The 24271-nt window shown below is 37.0% G+C and overlaps 6 protein-coding genes across 6 annotated transcripts; all 6 read left to right on the forward strand.

The window, feature by feature from the left end:
- The first annotated feature begins 2350 nt into the window (after positions 1-2350).
- Positions 2351-4672, forward strand: LOC103857582 (CASP-like protein 2B1). The gene is made up of 3 exons (XM_009134793.3): positions 2351-3620; positions 3700-3832; positions 4259-4672. The coding sequence occupies exons 1-3, from the start codon at positions 3406-3408 to the stop codon at positions 4508-4510; spliced, it is 600 nt and encodes a 199-aa protein (XP_009133041.1). The 5' UTR covers positions 2351-3405; the 3' UTR covers positions 4511-4672.
- Positions 4673-6830: 2158 nt separating this feature from the next.
- On the forward strand, positions 6831-7448 carry LOC103857583. Its single transcript, XM_009134794.2, has 2 exons — positions 6831-7126; positions 7279-7448. Exons 1-2 carry the CDS (start codon positions 6909-6911, stop codon positions 7292-7294), a joined length of 234 nt encoding a protein of 77 aa, XP_009133042.1. The 5' UTR covers positions 6831-6908; the 3' UTR covers positions 7295-7448.
- Positions 7449-11322: 3874 nt separating this feature from the next.
- LOC103857585 lies at positions 11323-12810 on the forward strand. The gene is made up of 2 exons (XM_009134795.3): positions 11323-11632; positions 12029-12810. The coding sequence occupies exons 1-2, from the start codon at positions 11557-11559 to the stop codon at positions 12685-12687; spliced, it is 735 nt and encodes a 244-aa protein (XP_009133043.1). The 5' UTR covers positions 11323-11556; the 3' UTR covers positions 12688-12810.
- Positions 12811-12999: 189 nt separating this feature from the next.
- On the forward strand, positions 13000-15021 carry LOC103857586 (mitochondrial import inner membrane translocase subunit TIM14-1). Its single transcript, XM_009134796.3, has 3 exons — positions 13000-13187; positions 14354-14532; positions 14642-15021. Exons 1-3 carry the CDS (start codon positions 13185-13187, stop codon positions 14796-14798), a joined length of 339 nt encoding a protein of 112 aa, XP_009133044.1. The 5' UTR covers positions 13000-13184; the 3' UTR covers positions 14799-15021.
- Positions 15022-15481: 460 nt separating this feature from the next.
- Positions 15482-18910, forward strand: LOC103857587 (mitochondrial substrate carrier family protein C). Its single transcript, XM_009134797.2, has 6 exons — positions 15482-17204; positions 17297-17441; positions 17525-17640; positions 17736-17814; positions 18086-18319; positions 18398-18910. The coding sequence occupies exons 1-6, from the start codon at positions 15799-15801 to the stop codon at positions 18740-18742; spliced, it is 2325 nt and encodes a 774-aa protein (XP_009133045.1). The 5' UTR covers positions 15482-15798; the 3' UTR covers positions 18743-18910.
- A 160-nt stretch (positions 18911-19070) lies between these two features.
- On the forward strand, positions 19071-22400 carry LOC103857588 (G-type lectin S-receptor-like serine/threonine-protein kinase At1g11300). Its single transcript, XM_009134798.3, has 6 exons — positions 19071-20483; positions 20565-20746; positions 20814-21024; positions 21124-21361; positions 21596-21725; positions 21807-22400. Exons 1-6 carry the CDS (start codon positions 19127-19129, stop codon positions 22098-22100), a joined length of 2412 nt encoding a protein of 803 aa, XP_009133046.1. The 5' UTR covers positions 19071-19126; the 3' UTR covers positions 22101-22400.
- The last annotated feature ends 1871 nt before the right edge of the window (positions 22401-24271 follow it).

Consider the following 24271-nt stretch of genomic DNA (forward strand, 5'->3'; position numbering starts at 1 on the left):
AAAAGCAGCGACGCCGCTCCGCAAAGCAATGGGTATATGAGAGCCCTACACCTCAGACGGAGTAAGCCGTGAGGCTCCTACAACGTCCTCGGTTTACATATTTGCTTTGTGACGTATACTTGTGGATTATGCAATCACAGTACTCAAGAATGCTCCTTCATAAGTATTAGATTTCTTGGAGAGAAATCACGTCACTATCAATAAACATAACCAAGTAAAAAAAACAGAATAACAAAAGAGAAGTTTACAATATTGGGTACTTTCTCATGGGTCTTTATCATGTTGACACACTTTCTCCATGAGGTGTACTTTGTCCCTTACTTTTGATTTTTCTCTTCCTTTATTGCCCTTCACGTTGGTCACGTGGACAAGAGAAATGCTAAGTCGATGCTGACTACACGTAAAATAGCCAAAAATTAACTTGCTTTGAAAGTATTAGTTTAGTAGGTTTATTGAACAGTGCGATTAGATTAGAACCGTTGGATTAAAAGTTTATAAAATAAATCAGACGGCTATTATTGAAGCAAGTACATCTACTTGTTTCGTAGTGGATGGGGATTTGCAGTTTGGTTGGGTGATGTGTGGTTAATGTTAGTGTGGGTGGAGAACTTGTGGTTGGGGGAAGGGCTGTGACTTTGAGGAAGTGCGCTGGCCAAGAACATGTGGTCAAGAGTGGCGTGGTCATATATAATTGTATATAATATCCACATCTTTCGTCACTACCACTTCCATAACCATTTCCATAAGTTTTTCTACCGCCACCTCCTCCATACTCTCTGTTTTATGGTCTATTTCCACTTATGGATCTTCTTTTTTCACTGATTCCGTAGACACCATCACCATAAAATCACCTTTTCCATGACTGCCTCCACCTCGAGCAACAACTCCATACGCATCTTTACCTTGTGTTCTTACTTTCGTTAGTTCCATTTCCGTAACCATGACCTCCACCAACATAAGATGATTTTCTACCATCTCCGGTATCACTTTCGTCTCTGTCTTAGCAATTGAATTGGTCGCCATGGTATAATCGATGAAAAAGAAGAGACAAATTATCAGATTAGGATCTAAAAGAGTAAAGTGATTTTTTGGTAGAAGAAAAAAAGTAAGAGAAAAATTATGTTTTTGGATCTGAGTTTTAAAACGTGACAAAAATAAAATGAAAAGTAATTTAGTTAACATGTGTTTTTAGTTGGAGGGTATAAGAGACATTTTTATGAGATAAAGTACTCCACATGGTAGAAGTATGTCTGAGTGTAAAGGAAAGTGTAAAAGTATGTCTGAATGTATAACTAACAGGGAGAATAAACTTTAACTACTGATGAGTAAGAGAAGATTGATGGAGAAGAATCGATGAGGATGAAGAAGGTTCGTAATGTGTTTTATATATACAATAGATGTTGGAAGCCCTAGAGATTCGATTCTTAGCGTCCTAGTGATACGGGCCTTAAGTCGGTTAAAGGGCCATAATGGATACAAAATAGCACAAGTACAGCCCAATAGTGTTTTGGTTGATTTAATTGAGTGGGTTACACGTTGAAGCATCAGACCGGACATGCCCTAAAGATTGAGATTGTATTGTGTCTGCCTTTGGTGAGGAGGGAAGATGGCTTTGACTTTATTATAAGCTTTTGAGGTATTTTTGAACCTATAAGCAATTTTGAATTTGTAATCAGTTTGATATACACCAAAGCAAAACAGTAATTTATTTTTGAAAATCACATATAGGTCAATGTTGTTTCATCACACTCTCGTATGATAGTTGAATCTTTCCTCTAGTGTGCATTGGCTTGGACTAAAAGATGAGAAATGATGCTCATGTGGAAATAATAAAGAAGTAGGTTGGTATAAGAAGTCTCTTTTGCATACACATGACTCATTCTCCTTCTTTGAAACTTGAGAGAGAAACCATTGATACCATCTGCGTACTAGGGCTTGCTCATACAATCCTTATAAGCTCGCAGCCTGTGTAGGAAAAAGTTGATGGAACATCATAGTTGTGACTATTCAAAAACACAGATAGTTAGTTACACATTACACTTACAGTGTTACACACCTATGTCAAAGAAAAAGAAAAATAGATCAGTGTTTAACTACACATCTTTGGTGAGCTTAGAATTAAAAAAGTGACAATGAGTTAGGCACCATTAGTCGGTAGGGCGGTGCTGAAATAGAGAACCATGATTACACAAGAACTAACTTTTAACCAACCGCATACAACACCACACCACACCACACCACTTCCATCGTTCACCAACCCCACAATCAAATACATTGCATGCCTCGTTACTCATTTCCAGTATTGTTCATTTCACACCCACTTTTGGTAACTCCATTTCTTTTCTTAAATACATGGTTTCGTTCAGTTTTCTTGATAACTAAGCTCCTAAATATTACACATGAGAACTGTTTAAACAAAATCAAGTGATGGTAGCTTCATTTTTTTGCTAGAGGCATTAATTATCTCTTAGTCCACTTTAATTATTTTAATACTCAGTTTGAGATCTCTAATGAACATGCAAATGGTGTTACATCAAAGAAGAGTCTATTGCGGAATCTTCATATAATTAATAATTTGATTGGACACGATGAATCTTCGTTCTCCTCCTTCAACGTTTCCTAGAAAAAATAAAGAAGCCGACTCTCATATATCACTTTCATCTCTCCCTCTCCATCTTACAATTTAATAATCGCGTGCACTTAAATGCTCTAACCTCTAACGCCCATTTCGTTTATCACTTCATTTCCATATCATATACAATCCAAAATCTTAATTTAATATCTTAAAGATACGTGTAGGGCACTAGGGATGGGCAGCAAATGGTTTTGGCTCCGTGGGGGAGTTTCAAGAACTTGTCTCCTACGTCACCTAGACTGACCTAGCACCTTCCTTCACTTTTTAGTATTTTTCATCACTACTCAAGTTCCAAAACCCTTAATTTTTTAATTTCATATGAATTCGTGTACTTAAAAGTTAAAAACCAGTGTTTTGAAAACCAAACAAACCAGTTTATTACTCCTATAAAACATTGCTTAATACCACAAAATAAAACTGGTGAACACAAAACAATCAAACACTACGTACGTGCAAATGATTAATAAACTACTTTTAGGGTTGTTACAAAAAAAAAAAAAAAAACTACTTTTAGGGATAGGGTTGGTGGACTCACGGGTACCACTAATCTATATAGATAAAAATGATTTCAACTCTACACCTTTAATGTTACAATTAATGTAATTTTTTTCTTTTTTTTTAAGCAACTAGTTGCTTTTACACGGTGTTCTGTAAAGAGTGCTTTAAAAGCAACAAGAAGGAGCCAGCGACAAACCAATGTACTGTATCTGAAGTGTCTTCTGAGTTCTCACTAACTTTCTGTCAGTTTATATAAATAATTAGCGATAAAGATGAGTTACTTAGGAGTTGGAGTCAGTCCCGGGAACGTCGCTGGAGCCCCAATGAAGTTGAACGATCGGAAAGTGAGACTCACGGAGCTGATTCTGAGGTGTTTGGTGTGTGCCCTCGCTCTCATCTCCGCCATTCTCGTTGCTACAGACACACAAGTCAAAGAGGTTTTCACCATCCAGAAGAAGGCCAAGTACACCGACATGAAGGCTCTTGTGTAAGCTCATGTCAGACCCAACAGTTTGATCGGTTCCATATTGTATAGACTTCGCATTAGTGTTTTCTCCGAGTTTCAGGTTATTGGTGGTCGTCAATGGCATAGCCGCGGCTTATTCCTTGGTGCATGGGGTTCGTTGCGTGGTGGGTATGATGAAAGGAAGCGTTTTGTTCAGTAAGCCCCTGGCTTGGGCCATTTTCTCCGGTGACCAGGTCAGTCTCTGTTCTTGCTTGGTCCCGTTGACTATTGAGTGTTTCTGAAAGTCGTGTGCTTGATGTAAGTTTGTGGGTCCGGTCAGTGAGTGCTAAGGACGAGCCAAAAAATTTCGGTGCCTGAGCTGTTGAGAAATCTATTGTGTGGTTGAGATTTATTTGTTTGGTAGGGTACATACAATAGTTTAACGGTATTGTGGGCTACAATCTTCAACTTTTGTCTTTAAAAAAAAAGTTTTTGTCTTAAATAAATACAGAGAGCCAACAAAGTACATAGAGCTAAATGGTAGTGATGTCAGATGGGTCCTCATAAATGAAAACAATGAAACTGACTTGGTCTTTGTATTGACCATTTTGACCTCTGTTATCTATGTGTAAGTAGATTTGTTAATGACCTTTGTTATCTATGTCACTACGTGTAAGCAGGCGGTAGCGTACTTGACTGTGGCTAGCGTTGGAGCAGCGGCGCAGTCTGCAGCCTTTGCGAAGCTGGGTGAGCCAGAGCTTCAATGGATGAAGATATGCACAATGTATGGGAAGTTCTGTAACCAAGTGGGTGAAGGAATTGCGACCGCCTTGCTTGCTAGTATTGGTATGGTTATGATCTCTTGCATCTCAGCTTTTGGTCTCTTTCGTCTGTATGGGGGAAACAAAGCCAGGCAAAGCTCACTGTGGTGAAGGCCATGGTTCATACTGGTCTTGGATTAATCTTGCTTGTGTTGAATAATTGTGGTGTGCTTTTTACTCACTCTCTCTGTCTTTCAATGTGTATACCGTCTGTTATACTTTCACGATCTCATTTGCACAATAATAATAGTCCAGATTGTTGTTTGATCACGAGTCTATATGGACTATTCTCTAGCCGAGCAAATGTGAAAATAGAACAGCCGGATATATACTGTTCAATCAAAACCATAATATTTCTGAACTCTACAATTTACAATTCTGCCAAATGTGTTTTTTTTTTAAGTAACATAAACATATATTTTTTAGATTATGAGAAGGTTTTGGACTGGGCACATCTAAACTAGACACCACAATATATAATCTTAGCATAAATATCAATCTTATGAGGGCTGAATATGACATTTTAAGGAACCATAAACATTTAAAATTAATCTTAATATTTTTTTGACAATTTAGGGATCATGTGATATATGTATAACTAGGTGATTTTCCCGTGCTCATGCACGGACATAAATATTTATAAAATAAATATAATATAATAATTAATTGATATTTATTTTTAATTTCAAATTAATTTATAATTTGTATGTATAGTTTATATTAATTATATCATATTACTTTAATTAAATATTTATCTAATTGGTTTTGTTGTTTTTACAGTCAATTTAGTTGTCATTTGGACATATTGGATTCTGTTTATTTATTTGAATTCAACTATTATAGAGATTTTTTGTAAATATATTAATTTTTGATTAATTTTCTTATTTACATTTTAGGTTGGTTGTTGTCTTAAATACATAGGTATATTTTATTAAGATTATATATAATTTAAGATATATTGTGATTAGAATAAAATAAAAAATAAACTAAAATGTCTTATTCCAAATTACATAAATTAATATAATGATAATATTCTAAAGTCTCATGCATATATATAAATTTTACAAAAGATCTAAATTGTAACAGTGAGTTAGTATTTTATTTATCATTTGTTAATAGGTTTTATGTCATCATATAATTTAAATTTATAAAATAAATAAATTATAATTATATAAACAAAATAAATAAATTATTATTATATAAACAAAATAAATAAATTATACATTCTTATTGTAGTTACATCTATAATTTTATATATAAGTTGGGTTAGTTGCTAATAAATTATACATTCTTATTTTAGTTACATCTATTATTTTGGATATAAGTTGGATTAGTTGCTAATATGTTCATTTGTTAATATGTTTATTGCTAAAATGTATTTTCAGTTTTTTCAAAATCTCTTAAAATATGCAGTAAATATGTGATTGTATTTTATAAATTATATTATATAAGTAAAATAAAATTTATTTATTTTCCCATAATTGTAAGATATTATAGTAAACTAAATATATGAAAAAACATAAATAAACATTTTAATAATAATAATAAAAATTTATTTTTTGTTAATTAAACCTATATACGTTTATGTTACTTAATTATTTTGTGTAATCATCTAAGAAAATATATAGATATAAAAAAAAATTCAATTACTTTGAAAATATATTTTTGTATTGTGTAAAATTATGTTTTAAAAGAAAAATATTTCTTTTTCTAATACCAAGATCATTTGTGTGAACTTTGTTTTTTTTGAAATCGCATTATATACAAATATATATTTCATCTAAGAAGATGTAGATAAAAAAAAGTATTTTATTACTTCAAAAGTATATTTTTGTTACTTAAAGATATTTTTAAATGGAATATTACTATTTTGTGAACTTTCCTTTTTTTATGAAATCATATTATATATACATATATTTTTTCGTTTTTAAATTATTTTTAAGACTTTAAAAATTTTTCCTTTTTATTTATATTGTTTTTGGAAAATTTTAAAAAGTAAAGAATTAAATGTACTTTTTTATTTCATTAGGGGTATCGTAGTAATCAACCACCGTAAGAGTTAACGTGAACGCGACACCTAGGAAAGTGACTTCTCAAATAATATTATAGTGATAATTCTTTAAAATTTGGGGACCAAAACAAATGTTTCATCCGATTGTGGCCAAAATCGACCCAGCCTATGGCTTATAGGGTTTATCTTAGTTAGTTTTTAACAACCAAATCTATTTTGGAGTTTTAGTTGTTTAATTAATGACCAAAACGGAACTTCAACTCACCCATGGATATAATGATGGATGACCATCCAACTTTGAAATCTTAACTTCATTTATCAAAATCATAACCTCGCCAAAACCAATAGTTATATATAGACGTGCACAGAAAAGGGCAAGTTATATATAGACTCAAGGGATTTGTAACTTATTTTTAGAAGAATTGTTCCCTTAAGTATATATAGACTTAGATTGTCCAAAACCAAAATATTTCTGAACTTTTACGTTTTGGGGACAAGATGGAGAAGAAGGTAGCTTTGGTGTTGTCGTTGATGTTGCTTATGTCTATGAACTCGGTGTTGGTTTCGGCTGAGGAAGCAGCACCAACGGTTGGACAGAGGGTAGACACAGCCACCAACGACGTTACCAACTTCTTCAATGAACATGCCGGTCCTGCCGCCGATACGGTCTCCTCTACAGCCAAGTCGGTCTACAACTGGTTTGGTGATAAAGCCAAGTATGTTTTATAAACCTTTTTTGCTACCCTGACTATCATACCTTCTATACTTCTAGTTAATCTACATGATTCAGGATTATGCAATACATAGAAGTATAGAACATTTCCACAACTACTACTTTATGTATGAACAATTTTGTTTATTTTTGTAGGGAATGGGGCCTCTAAACTATATGTTTTATGAGCGAAGGATTTGCGGACTTGGGATTGGAAGCATTTTCATGTATTAGAGTTTGATATCCGTGTACTATTTTATGTAAGATTAACATTATAAGAAAGATATACAATTTGATCAAAGATAAGAGAGACAATATTCTATGTTCTAACAGCTGCACAACAACAGAATCATTCGCTATTTTGAAAATTTAGTGATGAAATGGCATTTGCATATGCCTTCTATTATATACATGAAAATAGGTCAATGTGGGTGAACTAAAAATATATTTAAAAAGTATTTTAGCATTTTGACAAAAAAACATCTGCCCACCATGTTAAATTTACTCTTTTTTCATCCTTTTGACATCAAAAGAATCAATCAATCTAGTTTAAAAAAAAAGAATCAATCAATCTACTCTATTAAATGAAATAAACGAAGATGTTAAAAATAACTTTAGACTACAAAGCAAGAAATAGGTAAAACAAAAAAAGAACCAATATGCGGCATTAATTTGCTATATACTTCTTAGAACTTTATATGCCACTATTTGTTTGAATTCTAATAATCTTATACAATAAAGTTGGCTTGTCTCTCTCCTCAAGCTGCCACGTCATCAGTCACCTATGGGCATTTTCGGACACGTGTCACTTAATCAAACGAGTGCGCGTCTGAATTGATCTCTGTGCATGTATTCTGGTTTATCTCATACCTCCTCTTTTGGATTGGGATATTATTACAGCTTAGGAATGGGCTTTTAGAAACATTATGACAAGCCCACTATAACATTAGGCTCTTCCTCTTCACCTTGCGATCTTCGTAGACTAGCCAAATAAATTTTTAGAACCTAAAGCGCCGTTCAGAGATCTCTGTAACGTCTCAACCTTCCATTAATAAGTGCTTAATTCGAGTTTTTGCGGAAGATCCGCATTCAATCGAGCTCTTTGCATCATACAGTAACCAGCTCAAGCTTCACCTATGTTTGTTGCCTGCTATGAACCGTCACACCACTACGAGATCCGAAAGGTCACTCTCTAGCAAGCATCAATTCCAATTATGGCGAATTCTGATGACTGCGATTTCTTCATGTGGGCCGAAGATCTTAGATTGATGCTTCACCAATGGTTCGGGCCGTTGTATTTTGTTACACTAATTCAGAATCTCAGGCTTCATCGATTGATTAATCTTGGTGAGTTAGACTTGATTTTCGATCTATCAATATATTTCTTTTTTTAGGTTAGAAATAATTTGGTCTTTCATTCAGTTTTCATCTGTCCATAACACGGAGTCAACAAAAAGTTGTTGGTTTCTATTGCTAAGAACACGATGCTCAAAATTGATTATTTGAAGGTATTTGATCTCTTCCTTTTGCTTAATGGAGATCTTGCCAGACCAATTTAACTTCCTGATCAAAATCTCACTCCCTATGATTCACATTTGTATTTAGGCGGCAGAAGCTCAATAAGCACTAGAAAAGGAATTAGCACAAACACTTTCATGACAACGAGGTTAATATTTTTTTCTCGCTATCATAGCTCCAAGTTTCCTTTTCTATTAAACTATCTTAGACATGAATACGCCTAATACAAGTTCTTTTGTTCTTTCCTTTGTTTTTTCATACCATCATAGCTTTGGGCTCCTTTTCTTACTTCATGGCAATGAGGCTAACACACTTGGTATGTCTGTTTCTGCTTCCTCTATTTTCACGAAGTTCAATGTGAATATTTATTAATCCAAAAGAACTTACAAATTTTTGTTTCTTTCTTTCTTAAAGGAGTAACTTTGAAGGTGCTTCCTCTGTTTTCACATCATTGACTAACACAAAGAGTTTTCTTCACACTCACTGGCATGTCTTTAAGTTACTTACGTATCTTTATGTTGGTTCAAGTGTTGCACCGACATGAGCTGACTTCTTGACATGCTACCCCTAGATACTTAAGTAATTTCGAGGAAATCTCTCATAACTCTTCTGAATAAGATCTTAACCTGTTTTTTCTTTGGTGTGCGTTTTTTCCTTATGAGTTATTCTTGAGTGCAAGCTTAGGCCTATGTTTTGACTTCTTTGTTTTGTGTTTTTGTGAGATGTGGTGATGGAGACTCAAATCCTACAAGCATGATTGGATCAGTAGTTTCAAAGATGGATTTAATAAATTCGATTTATGTATGCTCATGTCTCTTCTCTTTTGCTTTTACAAAAAAGCGTTACTGCTTGAGAGAAGTGAGGTTGATCTTCATTTACTAAAAAATCTAGGATTCTGGCACCAACAACATACATATTCTTTGCATCCACGATTCATGTAATTACATTTGAAGAACAGTTGGAGAAAGATACTGGTACATGAGATTGACACTCTTTCTCCCTCACTATCTTTTATGTTAATGACAGTAACATAAAACTGCCAGCTTGTGTTTTCTTTCTTCTGCAACTTGTCCAGATGGGAAGATCACAACAGCTCAAACTTTAGTGTCAACAGCATTGTGTGGAGTGATATACTCCACTATTGGAAGGACATCCATTGTTGATTCTTGGTGTTGCAGAGCCTACTGTTACAATGTACACTTACATTTCAATTTCGCCAAGGGCAGACTTGATTTGGTATCAAAGTTAAGCATTATCATCACAATCTTTGTTACAAACTCAATAAAATTATGAACTCCCGATCAAATTTAATTCCCGTGTTACTGATCCAAATAAGAAACAATATTTTGCTTAGCTTTGTTTTAGATTTCTGTTATAATAATTATTCTACTTCTATCCAACTTCGTTGCTTAGATTAGGGAACTACGGTTCAACAAACATCATAGTAGGAAAATAATTTAAACAATTACACTCTACTTACTCTTACCACACAAACAAAGATATGGATTATATTTATCGAAGGAGGTTCACGCCTATGAAAGAAACGAAATAGTGTGCACTACTAAGATGTTAAAGACACGCCTTCACAACAATAACCTGAGCTAGCTATTAAACAGTTTTTAAAATTGATCTACATATATTTCAAAAGCTTATAATAAATACTTTCTCATATAACCATTACGTCCACAATGAAGTTCCTAACGGATTGCCACATTCGTCACATCGACAAATGACGCAAAAATTGTTATTAAGAAGATGAAATAATTTGTTATCTTCGTTCAAACAATATAATCACAAAACATCACATGCTTATACGTGATTCCTTTTGAAACATAGAGCATTGACTTTGTTTTATGTTAAAAATTCAATTATATTTACTTTGGTGAAATTATCATCTTTTTATTTTATTTTTATTATATTAATCTATGAAAACCACTTATACCATTCTTCTTTAACCTAAGCAATTTAGAACAAAGTAATACATTATTATCACTAATCACTATCAAATATATTAAAAAATAATTTTGAATTCATTAGAGAATAAAACATATGAAGCCGGCGCATAACCATCTCTGATTTTTTTAGATATTTTTGGTTTAATGGTTCATTATTATGTAGTGTTATTTTATTACAAGAAAATTATGAAAATTCATCAGTTATATATGATATTAAAAATATATAGAGAATTTATGTAAAAATTAAACATTATACTACTATTATTTAATCTAAAATTATGTTTACCCATCTTATATAATAGAATACCAATAACTTTTTCTTGACTAATAAAAACCTATAATCCATAGCATGTTATATAAATTGAAACAAACATTACCACAACACATCCAAGAAATCATGACGTAATTGAACCACTATCAAATGAACCCGAAAAAAATATTATTTTTTTAACATATTTTCATTTTCATATTTTAACATATTTTTTTTAGTAAACCATAAAATGAATTATAAATTTATGTAAAAATAAAACATACAAACCCGGCGCGTAGCGCCGGAATACCCCTAGTTATATATATTTTTTGGAAATTCATGCTACTGACTTTTTTGTCACTTAGATAACCACGAATTTAAAGTTATTATTATTATTTTTTTTTTTTGACAACAGTTATTATTATTTATAAATACAGAAGAATTAGTAACAAAAAAAACGAACGAAGAAAATATAATACTCAAGCCAGAAGGTATTGAAGGCGGAAAAGAAAAAAAGAAACAAAACGTATCTCACTGTTCTTCGAACACGGGACCTGTGCATCACAGCGAGAAACTCTCGCCGCTGGACCACCGAAAAATATACTCTTTAGATTTAACTTGCACCAAACATAACAAAAGCGACTCTAAAACCCTACAAGATTCATTCATTTTGGGAACCTGATTCCAGCAAATCGAGCAACAGAAACGGCGATGGGAAGATCGGCTCTGATTCACCTGATTCGTTCCCAATCTCGGCGTCTCTCTTCCTCCACCTTCAATAATACAGGTTCTTTATCTCTCCTCTATACTGTTCTGTAGTAGACACGGCTGCTACTTGTCTTTATGGGTTTTGTGTCCGAATTCTAAAACAGCCCTCCTTGTCTGCTTCCCCTTTTTCGATTTTATATCGAAAGTTCTTTCCTTTTAACTGACCCAATTCAATAAAAATTGCTATTGAGTTGAAAAATTAAAAAAAAAAGTTAGGATTTTTTTCAGCTCTGTTGAAGCATTTTGAGTCTTAGCAGACAAGTACTTGTTGAGACAATATATTGTCTTGGTGAGCTTGTTGTGTCTCTATCTTTCAAAAGATCACTGGATCAGGTCGAGCTTTAGATCTTAAGTAGACGAATGGTACTGATTCATCAAGCTCAGCATTCTTACTTGATGATCTGTTTCTTTTCAGGATATGGTCGGTCCATAGCAGGGACATGGTCACCATCATCGTCATCATCAGTGATACCTAAGGTCAGATTCCCTGAGGTTTCTTCCTTTAACCAGAGAAGCTGGGCATCATCTGGAGCAAAGCCTAATGATGATGATGAGCACAAGATCAGCATCGGACCACAAGAGAAGAAAGAAGAAGACAACGGTGGAGGCGGTGTAGTTTACTACGGCCCAATCTCATCAACCATAAAGAAAGTGAAACTCCTCTCGCTCTCCACCTGCTGCCTCTCCGTTTCCCTCGGCCCAGTCATCACGTTCATGACCTCGCCGGGGCTCAACGTCATCATGAAAGGCGCGGTTGCCTCCACCGTGATCTTCCTCAGCGCTTCCACAACCGCTGCGCTACACTGGTTCGTTAGCCCTTACGTTCACAAGCTGAGGTGGCAGCCTGGTTCAGACACGTTTGAGGTCGAGATGATGACTTGGCTTGCCACGTTTGCGCCGAAGACGCTGAAGTTTTCGGACGTACGTTATCCAGACACGCAGAGGCCGTTTGTGAGCTTCAAGGCGGAAGGGAATTACTACTTTGTGGATGCGGAGCACTGTCCTAACAAGGCGTTGTTGGCTAGGCTCACTCCTCCAAAGGATGCACATGACTCTGCTTTCAAGAACTTGTGATGATCCCAGAGATTACATTTTCCTTTTCTTGATATTATACTCTCTTTTTGTTGGGTTTGCAACACTTTTAGTTCTGTGGACTATGAATAAAGTGCAAGTTATTTTTAGCTAAAAACACAAATATTAAGAAAATTGTTATTTTTCTTAAAAAATTATTTAATAAATAAACTAAATATAACTCAATCAGTCACAAGAGTTTACATAATTTAATTAAGAGTTTACATAATTTAATTCGATATTTAATAAATACAAAACATGGCTTTAGCATTTGAACTGAGTCACAACGGGGCGGCCCAGTAGCCCAACATCCTATCTACAAACCCGGTTGGGTTAAAAACCGGTTTTCTGCTATTGATTTAATTTTAGATAGAATGATCGAAGAGCTCTGACGGCACCGGTGTGAGTCTTCGTCACTGACGCCTTTGGCAAATCTAACTCTGGAAAAAAATCGGATCCAAGTAAATCTGTGGATGAAACGAAGGATCCCAGCCTCCTGAATGGTAATTCCGATCACTACTCTCTCCCGTTCATCCGTTTCCGTTAATTACCAGTTTTGCCATCTGCGGTTTCATTTCATCAACTTAGTTTACAGTTGAGCCGATCTGGCTGGTGCTCATGGTCTGTTCAAGTCTTGTGTCTTCTTAATGCTAGATATGAGCTAGTTGATATAGGTCAAAGTGGAAAGTAGTTATCTTTGTAAGTGTCATCTCGTAGTAAAATTAGGTTTCCATAGACAAACTCAAAAAAAAAAATACTTTTAATATGATATTTTGTTTTTTCAGACAGCTTACAATGATAACTGGAAAAATCATAGGTTTGGTAATCGGTGGTGGATCGGTACTGTCTTTCACCATGTTCTGGTGGTGCTGGAAAAAAAGACAGAAACCATCAATAGCAACTAGTAACATTTTGATAATAAAAATTGAATGTTGACTGAAATAACTTAGGTACTTCAAAGAGAAGACATTCAATTCTTTTTACCAAACTGTTACCAGTTGCTATAGATGGTTTCTGCTTTTTTTTTTTTCCAGCACCACCAGAACACGGCGAAAGACACAGTGTAGATGGTTAACTCCACCACCAATTATCACGCTTTTGATTTTTCTATTTATCCTTCTACTTCTGCCTGAAAAGCAAAAATATTATATTGAATGTACTTTTTGAGTTTGTCTATAAAACCTTTATTCTAGTAAGAGATAACACTTAACGAGATAACTAATTTTGTCCACTTTGTTGTGTTCGTATATCAACTAGCTCAGATCTATAAAGGTAAACAAGTTTGTGAAAATCTGATTTTAATGTTCACACCAGTTTTGTGAAAATCAATAGGCCTTTCATTTTAATTAGGTAATGATTTTTCAGGATATTGTTAAACTGATTCGATTAGTTATTCTCTTTCTTTAATAGGAAACGATCCATAAAATCTTTGAAAAAGTCATGAGTTTGGCATTGTCTTGTCTCTTCTCTTTCCATTTGTAAGGAAGTGAGTCTGTTTGGTTTGAGTTAAGCTACCATAGAAGCCATAATTTGCTATATACTTCTTAGTTTAACCTTCTTTCATTAATGCCTATGTGTGTATGTCCTTGATCCCTTATTTGATTAATTCCGATTGTTGTGTGTTATCATATACGAATGGATGATTTGGTTATGTGTGTTGGTACATCAGGCGACACCATTTTTGGCGGGAGTTGCGGTAGCTGCGACTGCACTTGCTGGTAGATATGGTATCCAAGCTTGGCAAGCCTTCAAGGCTAGGCCACCACGGCCCAAAATCAAGAAATTCTATGAAGGAGGTTTCCAGCCTACCATGACCAAAAGAGAAGCTGCTCTTATTCTTGGCATCAGGTGAAAGCTTTTGTGTGATCAATTTGCTTTGCATTTAGCAATGGTTTCATTGAGGAAAGTGTACATTGTTTTTAAAATGTGTGTGTTTGTGATTGAAAACAACACACAGGGAGAATGTTCCTGCGGAGAAGGTGAAGGAAGCACACAGGAAAGTGATGGTTGCAAACCATCCAGATGCAGGTGGTAGCCATTTCTTGGCCTCTAAGATCAATGAAGCTAAAGACGTCATGCTCGGCAAAACCAAAGGCAGCGGATCCCCCTTTTGATGCTCCATTAGAATCATATCTGTCTTTGTTATAGGCTTATAGCAATGCATTGTTAAAGTAGAGATTGTACGCAGACCGTAAGCTTTGTGGTCTCTTTGCGACATAAAAGACTCAAAATCTTTTGTTTGCTTTGTGGTCTCTTTGTGACGTACATAACAACAACAAACTTCTAAGCAGAAGGGTTTTTGTGTTTCCGAGTAAATAAATCCATTAATGGAAAACATAAGTCCACGTGTCATGAGGCTCCAGCAACATCTTACGTCAACCTCTATCCATTCATTCCCCCTATTAGCAACTCCCTCCACAAAACTATTTTTTTTTTATTCTTCTGAAAATCATAATAATATAAGGACATTATTATTAAGATTTTTTAAATTAAATCTTTATAATGCGAAAAATAAATGTATTGATATTTTTATTAGGGTATTTTAGAATTTAAGAATCGAGGTCAAAATTGTGTTTGATTTTTTTTTTAAATGAGAAATAAGTTACAAATATTTATTAATGATGGTCTAAAGCATTTCGAATCATTTAAATTTTAGTTGCTTATTATTTTCGAGTGATTTTGATTTTAATTTATTTTTGTTTATTCGCTAAAAGTTATTATAATACGAGATCTGGACATGACTTATCCATTACGTGAGAAATCGTATAACATTAAATAATAATTATCTTCTTCGAATTTATTTGTAAGAGAAAGAAGGAAAGTAAATGGTAAACACAAAAGCTTCAACCTTTAAAAACTCTGTTCATCATCCTTTCATGCTCGCCTCTTCCCACTCCCACCATATCTGCTCTCTCTCTCACTCTCAGCATGTACGTTTAAAAGCCTCAAAGCTCCCATCTTTATCCATTTCCGTTTCCTTCAGATACTCTTTGACATCTGAATCGACTTTTGTCATCGTTTACACTTAGATTCGTCCGTTTTTGTTCTGTGGGTTGACGAGTTCGTGTTCTTGATTCGATTTTCTGCTGACCCATTGGATGTTGCGGTGACGCAATGGTGTCAGGGAACGATCCTATCGAGACCATATTCAATTCAATCCAAGTGGTGAAAGATGCTCTCCTCCCCATCGAGCTTGGGGTTAAAAAGGCTGCGAGAGACATCGAGAGTTGTTGGGTTAGCAAAGAGAAGGACTTTCGTTTGGGAAGAAACAGGAAGAAGCGGGTTTGTATTTGTCCAGAGTCTGAGGACAATGTTAATAGTGTTCAGAAGAAAGGTTTGTCTGTAAAGATCCCTGTGAAGTCACTCTTTGGCATGTTTTCACCTAATCTAGCGAACGTGAAGCTGAGCCGTGGAAATGGATTGGTCAAGAAGAAGAAGAAAGACAAGTTCTTGGAGAAAGAAGATGATGATGGTTCTTGTACTAATTGCTTTAAGTTCGCAATGACTTGGTCTTTGTTGGTCAGTGGCTTTGTTCATGCGTTTCCCATTCCCTTTAAGAAGAGGGTTCACAAAATGGGAGATGACAAGAACCTTAGATCAAAGGCTAAGTCTGTAGAAAAGGAAGGAAACCCTTTCTCGATCGAATGCGCAATGGGTTTCGTCATCGAAATGCTAGCTCAGAATCTCCAGAAGCTAGACCAGTTTGTGCAGGACAGTTCCAAGGAAGCTACTCCTCTTGTCTTTAACATATGGGACGCTAGAAAGCTCGATGTGAATGGGTTCCTCGGGAACTTGATGTTTGCTAGAGTTGGAGACGTGGCGTCAGGTATAGTTGGCTTGACATCTCCCGTGAGCGAAGATGGTGATGAGAGCACTGCTGGTAGTAAGGAGGAAAGTGCGGTTGATTCTCGGCAGAGTCTGGCTAGTGGACTATTGAGTATACCTTTGTCTAACGTAGAGCGCTTGAAGTCCACACTGTCTACTATTTCGTTGACAGAACTTATCGAGCTTTTGCCTCAGTTAGGACGACCTTCAGGAGACCATCCGGACAAGAAGAAACTTATCTCTGTTCAGGACTTTTTCAGATACACCGAGTCTGAAGGTAGGAGATTCTTTGAAGAGTTAGATAGAGATGGTGATGGCAAAGTGACTTTGGAAGATCTGGAGATTGCAATGAGGAGAAGAAAGTTGCCAAGAAGATACGCCAAGGATTTTATGAGACGAGCGAGGAGTCATCTCTTCTCGAAATCGTTTGGTTGGAAGCAGTTTTTGTCCTTGATGGAACAGAAGGAGCCGACCATCCTCCGTGCCTATACTTCTCTCTGTTTGACCAAGTCCGGTACTCTTCAGAAGAGTGAGATATTGGCGTCGCTGAATAACGCAGGGCTTCCTGCTAATGAAGAGAATGCTATTGCCATGATGAGGTTCTTGATGGCTGATACTGAAGAGTCTATCTCTTATGGACATTTCCGTAATTTCATGGTTTTGCTGCCGTATGAGCGGTTACAGGATGATCCTCGGTAAGCATAATTCTTTGTTTGTAGAACAAGATTTGATGTTTTTGTTTTGTTGTACTACAAATGATGATTGGTGGTATTGTTTTCTTGTATAGTAATATCTGGTTTGAAGCTGCGACGGTTGTTGCTGTTGCACCCCCTGTGGCCTTGCCTGCTGGAGATGTTCTAAAATCTGCATTAGCGGGAGGACTTGCCTCTGCTCTCTCCACTTCCCTTATGCATCCGATTGACACAATCAAGGTGAGTCCTCTTGTTACCTTTGCAGCTGAATATGTTTGATGGTTTCTTGGTTTGGTGGTTTCATTATTCACTTTTGTTGCCAGACACGTGTGCAAGCATCAACCTTGTCATTTCCTGAAGTAATAGCAAAGCTTCCAGAGATTGGTGTCCGAGGAGTATACAAGGGTTCTATTCCAGCAATTCTTGGACAATTTTCAAGGTCTTTTTTAATTGTTTCAACTCAAAGGATAATTTGACTTTCTACTAGTTAAATTTTGTTTCCAGTGTGTCTTATTCTCTCTTTCATTGCTGTAGCCATGGCCTGCGGACAGGAATATTCGAAGCAAGTAAACTTGTGTTGATCAATTTTGCTCCCAATCTCCCAGAAATTCAGGTGATGATCATCACTGTACTCACTTTTTTGGCTGGTTTTGTCAAGATTCCAATTTTGTACTTCAAGTTTATATAGTTTTTCCTTAATTGTTTTTGTCTCATGGTATGCTCACTATTAGTGGCATCTCATTTCTCATAAAGTACTAGTAGTTATGCAAAATATCTGGCGACAGTAATGAATACCTGCTGCTGCTAGAGCTACGAGATCTCTTAATTGCTTGGTTTAGTAAGTGTTCTGTACTGAATAAGAAATGTTGGGCATTTTGATGCAGGTTCAATCGATTGCTTCATTCTGCAGCACGCTATTAGGCACGGCTGTGCGGATTCCATGTGAGGTGTTGAAGCAGAGGTTGCAAGCTGGCATGTTTAACAATGTAGGGGAAGCCATTGTAGGGACGTGGAAGCAAGACGGTCCAGGGGGTTTCTTCCGTGGGACAGGCGCAACTCTTTGCCGTGAAGTTCCACTATACGTTGTTGGCATGGGACTGTATGCAGAGTCCAAAAAGGTAACGTAATCCAGATGATGAGATAATCAAAAGGGTCATTAAAAGCAGAGATGATAAGTTTGTGTGGGTTTTTTGTAGATGGTGGCGCAAGCACTGGGAAGAGAACTGGAGGCATGGGAGACAATAGCGGTTGGGGCGGTGTCAGGAGGTATAGCAGCAGTTGTGACAACGCCATTTGATGTGATGAAGACGAGAATGATGACTGCAACACCAGGGAGACCCATCTCAATGTCTATGGTTGCTATCTCGATTCTGCGCCAGGAGGGACCGCTTGGTTTGTTCAAAGGAGCAGTCCCGAGGTTCTTCTGGGTGGCTCCTCTTGGTGCCATGAACTTTGCTGGCTATGAGCTGGCCAAGAAAGCTATGCAGAAGAACGAGGAAGTTGTAATGGCTGATCAGCTTGGTCAGAAGAAGCTTTGCTAATGGGCTTTTACTTTGCTTTTTTGGGGGGACAGGTTAAGCCACAGATACACCTCTTTTGTTAAATGCTACTTTTGCAAATTTTGACAAAAACAAAAAAAGGTTAATTGTTTTGTTGTGTATCAAAGACGGTTTCATCCACTCATTATAAAACTTTGGTTCCAAGGTTGATTGTTTGACTGTAACGACGACTTCATAGAACAGTGTCACAGGACACTGGACAGTAACAATACTTGGACTCTTCTCATGAGAATTTAATCCTCACCAATCACCACACCGGTACACCTATGAGTCTTGAATGCTACATTTAATTATAACATCATGCTACATTTAGATCTATTGTGTTTAGTTTCTTTCTAGGAAAGAAAATATTAAGAAAACAAAGCAATGAGTCCCTTTGTTCTTGTTCTTTTACTGTCTTGCTTCTTCTTAAATGTCAGTATGGCTCATGAGAGAACATTCTTTTCTGGCAACCTCAGTGATACTGAGACCATACTCTCCAGCTTAGGCACGTTCAGGTTCGGTTTCTTCAGCCCTGTTAACTCCACAAGTAGGTATGCTGGTATATGGTATAACAGCATTCCTGTACAAACTGTGATATGGGTTGCTAACAAAGATAAGCCGATCAATGACTCCTCTGGAGTTATCTCTGTATCTGAAGATGGAAACCTCGTAGTCACGGATGGTCACAGGCGTCTTCTATGGTCAACTAACCTCTCTACTCAAGCTCCTGCCAATTCTACAGTCCTCGCTGAGCTTCTGGATTCAGGGAACCTCGTGATGAAAGATGCTAATACCGATGCATATCTTTGGGAGAGTTTCGAGTATCCAACTGATTCTTGGTTGCCAAATATGTTGGTTGGTACAAACGCAAGAACAGGAGGAGGGAACATCACAATAACTTCTTGGAAAACACCTTCAGATCCTTCCCCTGGAAGCTACACTGCTGCATTCGTTCTTGCTGCATATCCAGAGATCCACATTGTGAAGAACAACAATGCTACCGTGTGGCGCAGTGGACCGTGGAATGGTCAGATGTTTAACGGTCTACCGGATAAGTATACAGGAGTCTTTCTCTATAGATTCATAGTTAATGATGATACTAATGGAACAGTCACCATGTCATTTGCTAATGATTCAACGTTAAGACACTTCTACTTGGACTATAAAGGATCAGTGATCAGGAGAGATTGGAGTGAAGCTGAGAGAAACTGGACGGTCGGAGACCAAGTTCCAGCAACTGAATGTGATGTTTACAGAAGGTGTGGCCAGTTCGCTACTTGCAATCCCCTGAAAACGCCTCCTTGTTCTTGCTTTAAAGGGTTTAGGCCAAGGAACACTGGAAACTCTAGTGGTGGATGCATAAGAAAGGCGCCTTTGCAGTGTGAAAGACAGAACAGTAATGGGAGTGCTGCTGATGGGTTTATGAGGCTTAGACGAGTGAAACTGCCTGACTTTGCAAGAAGATCGGAAGCTAGTGAACCAGAATGCTTAAGGACTTGTTTGCAGACATGTTCTTGTGTAGCTTTTGCTCATGGTTTAGGTTATGGTTGCATGACTTGGAATGTAAGCTTAGTTGATTCACAGGATCTATCTGGTGGTGGAATGGATCTTTATATCCGTCTTGCACATTCTGAAAAGCCGGACAGAAGGCCGGTTATCATCGGTACATCATTGGCAAGTGGTGTTTTTGTTGTGGCAGCTTGTGGTCTTTTAGTACAAAGGATTGTCAAAAAGAGAAGAGGTCAGAGTTTAACTGAACTATATATGTTTTCTTCTTATAAGCATTAGACATTGTATGTTTTGGATTCGGTTTTGTTCTCAGGAAGAAAGAAAGGAACAGAAGCAGAGGAGATATTTGAGAGAGTAGAAGCTTTAGCTGGTGGGGGTAGTAAAGGAAAGATGAAAGAGCTACCATTGTTTGAGTTTCAAGTGTTAGCTGCAGCGACTGATAATTTCTCTCTGAGTAATAAGCTCGGACAAGGAGGGTTTGGTCCTGTTTACAAAGTAAGTATGACTTACAGTTTATGTCAGACTCCAAGAACTCTTTGACATGTTTCTGTGTTGCTTGCAGGGGAAGTTACAAGAAGGACAAGAGATTGCAGTGAAGAGACTGTCACAAGCATCTGGACAAGGCCTTGAGGAGCTTGTTAACGAAGTGGTTGTGATTTCTAAGTTGCAACACAGGAACCTGGTGAAACTACTTGGTTGCTGCATTGCAGGAGAAGAAAGGATGTTAGTCTATGAGTTCATGCCAAACAAAAGCTTAGACTATTATCTATTTGGTAATATTGTTTTTGTTTTCAAAACTATGTTCTAATGTTAACTAACACAAGCTGAGTTAACAGAAAGCTAATTAATGTGTTGTTGTTGTTGTTGTTCAGACCCAACTAAGGCAAAGCTTCTTGACTGGAAGACGAGGTTTGACATTATAAATGGAATATGTAGAGGTCTTCTATACCTTCACAGAGATTCTAGGCTGAGAATCATTCACAGAGATCTAAAAGCTAGCAACATCTTGTTAGATGAGAATCTGATTCCCAAAATATCTGACTTCGGGTTGGCTAAGATTTTCTCAGGGAATGAAGATGAAGCAAAGACCCGTAGGGTCGTTGGAACATAGTAAGAGTATCTCCAACCCCACTTCATAAATGGAATAATTATTTTATTTTTTTATTTATTTTTCTATTTTTCACTTCATTTTTAGAAATAGAGTTGGAGTAAACTCAACTCTATTATGGAGTTACTCCATTTTTAAAATGAAGTTTTATATTGGAAATACTCTAGTTAACTCCATACGTTACACCTTCTTACATAAACATGTCCTAAAAAGTGATAATTGTTTTTATAATTCAGCGGCTATATGTCACCGGAGTATGCAATGAGAGGACAGTTCTCAGAGAAGTCTGATGTGTTCAGCTTAGGTGTGATACTCTTAGAGTTTGTCAGTGGAAGAAGAAACTCAAGCTCGAGTCTTCTAGCTTGTGTGAGTCTCTGCCTCTCTCTCTCCCTCTCTCCTAACTCTACTTAAGTGACAGTTCTCTTGAAAGTTTTGTCTGACGTGTAGGCATGGTCAATGTGGAAGGAAGGGGAGATTAGTGGTCTTGTAGATCCTGAGATCTTTGACACATTATTTGAGAAAGAGATAAGAAAATGCGTTCACATTGGACTTTTGTGTGTGCAAGAAGCTGCTAACCGTAGGCCAAGTGTTGCTACAGTATGCTCGATGCTCAGCAGCGAGGTTGCAGACATTCCAGAACCAAGACATCCTGCTTTTGTGTCGAGGAACGGTGTTTCAGAAGCTGAGTCCTCTGAAGCCTCTAACAACAATGTCACTATCACCGATGTGTCCGGACGGTAGAACCCGCGGAAACAAACTGTAGGTTTCATGCCACTTCTGTACTTCATAGCTACAGTTTAAGAGCAATAATGTGGTTTGGAAGTAATAAGTAACGGTCAGTATCTCCAGTAGTCGTTGCGGATTTCATCATCCAACTTCATTTCAGTTTTCTGGTGAGACTCAAAAAACACAACCATGTAATATATGAGGTTACCTCCTTGTTGATATAATCAAACTTTATTAAACAATTAATTGGACATTACTTATGCTAATCTCTTGGACATGAACTATTTCTTTCTCAAGCTAACTACACTGTAATAATATTCACGTGTTTACAATCTAGAGTTTCGATGGTAATCCTCACCAAAGCATCAAGCTTAGGCTTATATTTTTACAGTGTCGACATACTTGGGGATCTCAATTCAGTGCCTGCAGAGCAATAAACTTATATTACTGTCATAAGCTTGCTTGTAAATGTCCACTATGCCAGTCAAGACCCAATATTTTTGCAATACAAGTCCCAGACTCCCAGTCAATGGGTTCAGGTTCCTAACAGAGAACATATATATAAATCGCATCATTACACAAAGCCAACAAAAAGAAAACAAGAACTAGGTGGAATAGTAAGGACCAGTGGAAATGCTGTAGAACTAGTCTCAAGATCACGAGAACACTGTCAGCATTATTGCCTTCCTCGACTCAAATTGTCTTCACAACATGTCAAAATCTAACTGTGACCGGGGAAACATTCACAAAAAAAACCCAAGTGCTTAACAAAGTTAGTTCTTTCTCTTTGAGATTGAGGTCTAACGAGAATGAGCACATAAACAGTAACTCACAAGAATAAAAAAACCCGAGACTTTCATGCGCCATCAGTGATCGCGCGTGAACCTTAATGTCATTTTGAGATGACAAAGATGTAAGAAAACTGTTTATATTGGTAACCAGTAAAAACGGTCGTTTGATCCTGATCATATATTCATATTAATACACCATAAAATATGTGAATAATAGGATTTATTAATAACTTCTTTTGGCACAAGAGTTTGGTCTCAAGCGACAAAAAAAATCCGTGAAGAATAATGGGGTCATCTTCTGGTTTGACCCCAAAGAGGAGGACAAGTGACATCATCATAAGGTCAACTCCTTTTATGATTAGTGTTGTTCAAATTTTATGTCTTGTGAGTAATCGGTTTAGAAACTTTTTGTTGTATCCGATTGCTAAAAATTTCCTGCATCTATGTCCAAAAGGCATCTTTAGGACCATTTCCAACCCTCATCTATTTTTATCTCTATATTTTTTTCTAAAATAGAGAAACTCTATTATAAAAGTGGATTTAGAGTTCGCCCTAAATTTTCTCTCAGACCCGCATCCCGAGGTGCGCCGTTTCGGATGGATCTCCTCCGTTCCAGCTCCGTCGCTCCTTCAGACTCCCTTTGAAGCAGCTCTGCTCCTCCTCCATGGCCCTTATGGTGAACGCTCCTCCTTCGTCGTTTTCCAGACCTCCTCCAGATCCGCCGCCGTACGAGTATCCTCCGCTTGAAGCTCTCTCTCCCGTCGCTCCACCGGAACCTCCAGTCCCTCCCGACGTCATCCCTCTTGTGCCGTCCAGTGACTCTCCCTTCCCCTGTGGACGCTTATTTCCTGTTGTGTACAAGTCGTCTCCTTGTCAGGTCGTGGAAGGGTCTATTCTCAGATCTTGTCCCGACCTTCCACCCCACCCTCCTGTTACAGTCTTCCAGGTTCATCATAGCTTCCCTCTCTCCGCTTGCCTTTATTCTGTTGAATTGGTTGGAAAGCGAGTTGTATGGGGGACTTTGAACTTGGGGTCAATGGTTTTAGTTGTTAATGTTCCGATGGACAGAGTTTCCGTCGGTTCTATCTTTGTCGCCTTGGAGCGATTTCTTCCTGCAGTATGTAGGTCCTTCATTGTATTCAGTCTGGTCTTTGGTGCTGTTATCTTGTGTTTCTCTTCTTTGTGGCAGCTGGAAGAAAAACCTAGTGACATATGTTACCTATTGAATATGATCTTGACGGGTATTGTTCTCCCGGTTGTCTCCTGTTTGGAGCGGTGTCTCTTCCCAATATTTTCTCTTGTATGGAGTGAATTGGAAGCTCAAGAGTTACTAGTACTGAAAGGATTTTCCTCCCAGCTAATGCTCTCATCTGCTGTTGATGCAGTGTATGTAAT

Source organism: Brassica rapa, chromosome A03 (assembly GCF_000309985.2).
Source record: "Brassica rapa cultivar Chiifu-401-42 chromosome A03, CAAS_Brap_v3.01, whole genome shotgun sequence".
NCBI lineage: Eukaryota > Viridiplantae > Streptophyta > Magnoliopsida > Brassicales > Brassicaceae > Brassica > Brassica rapa.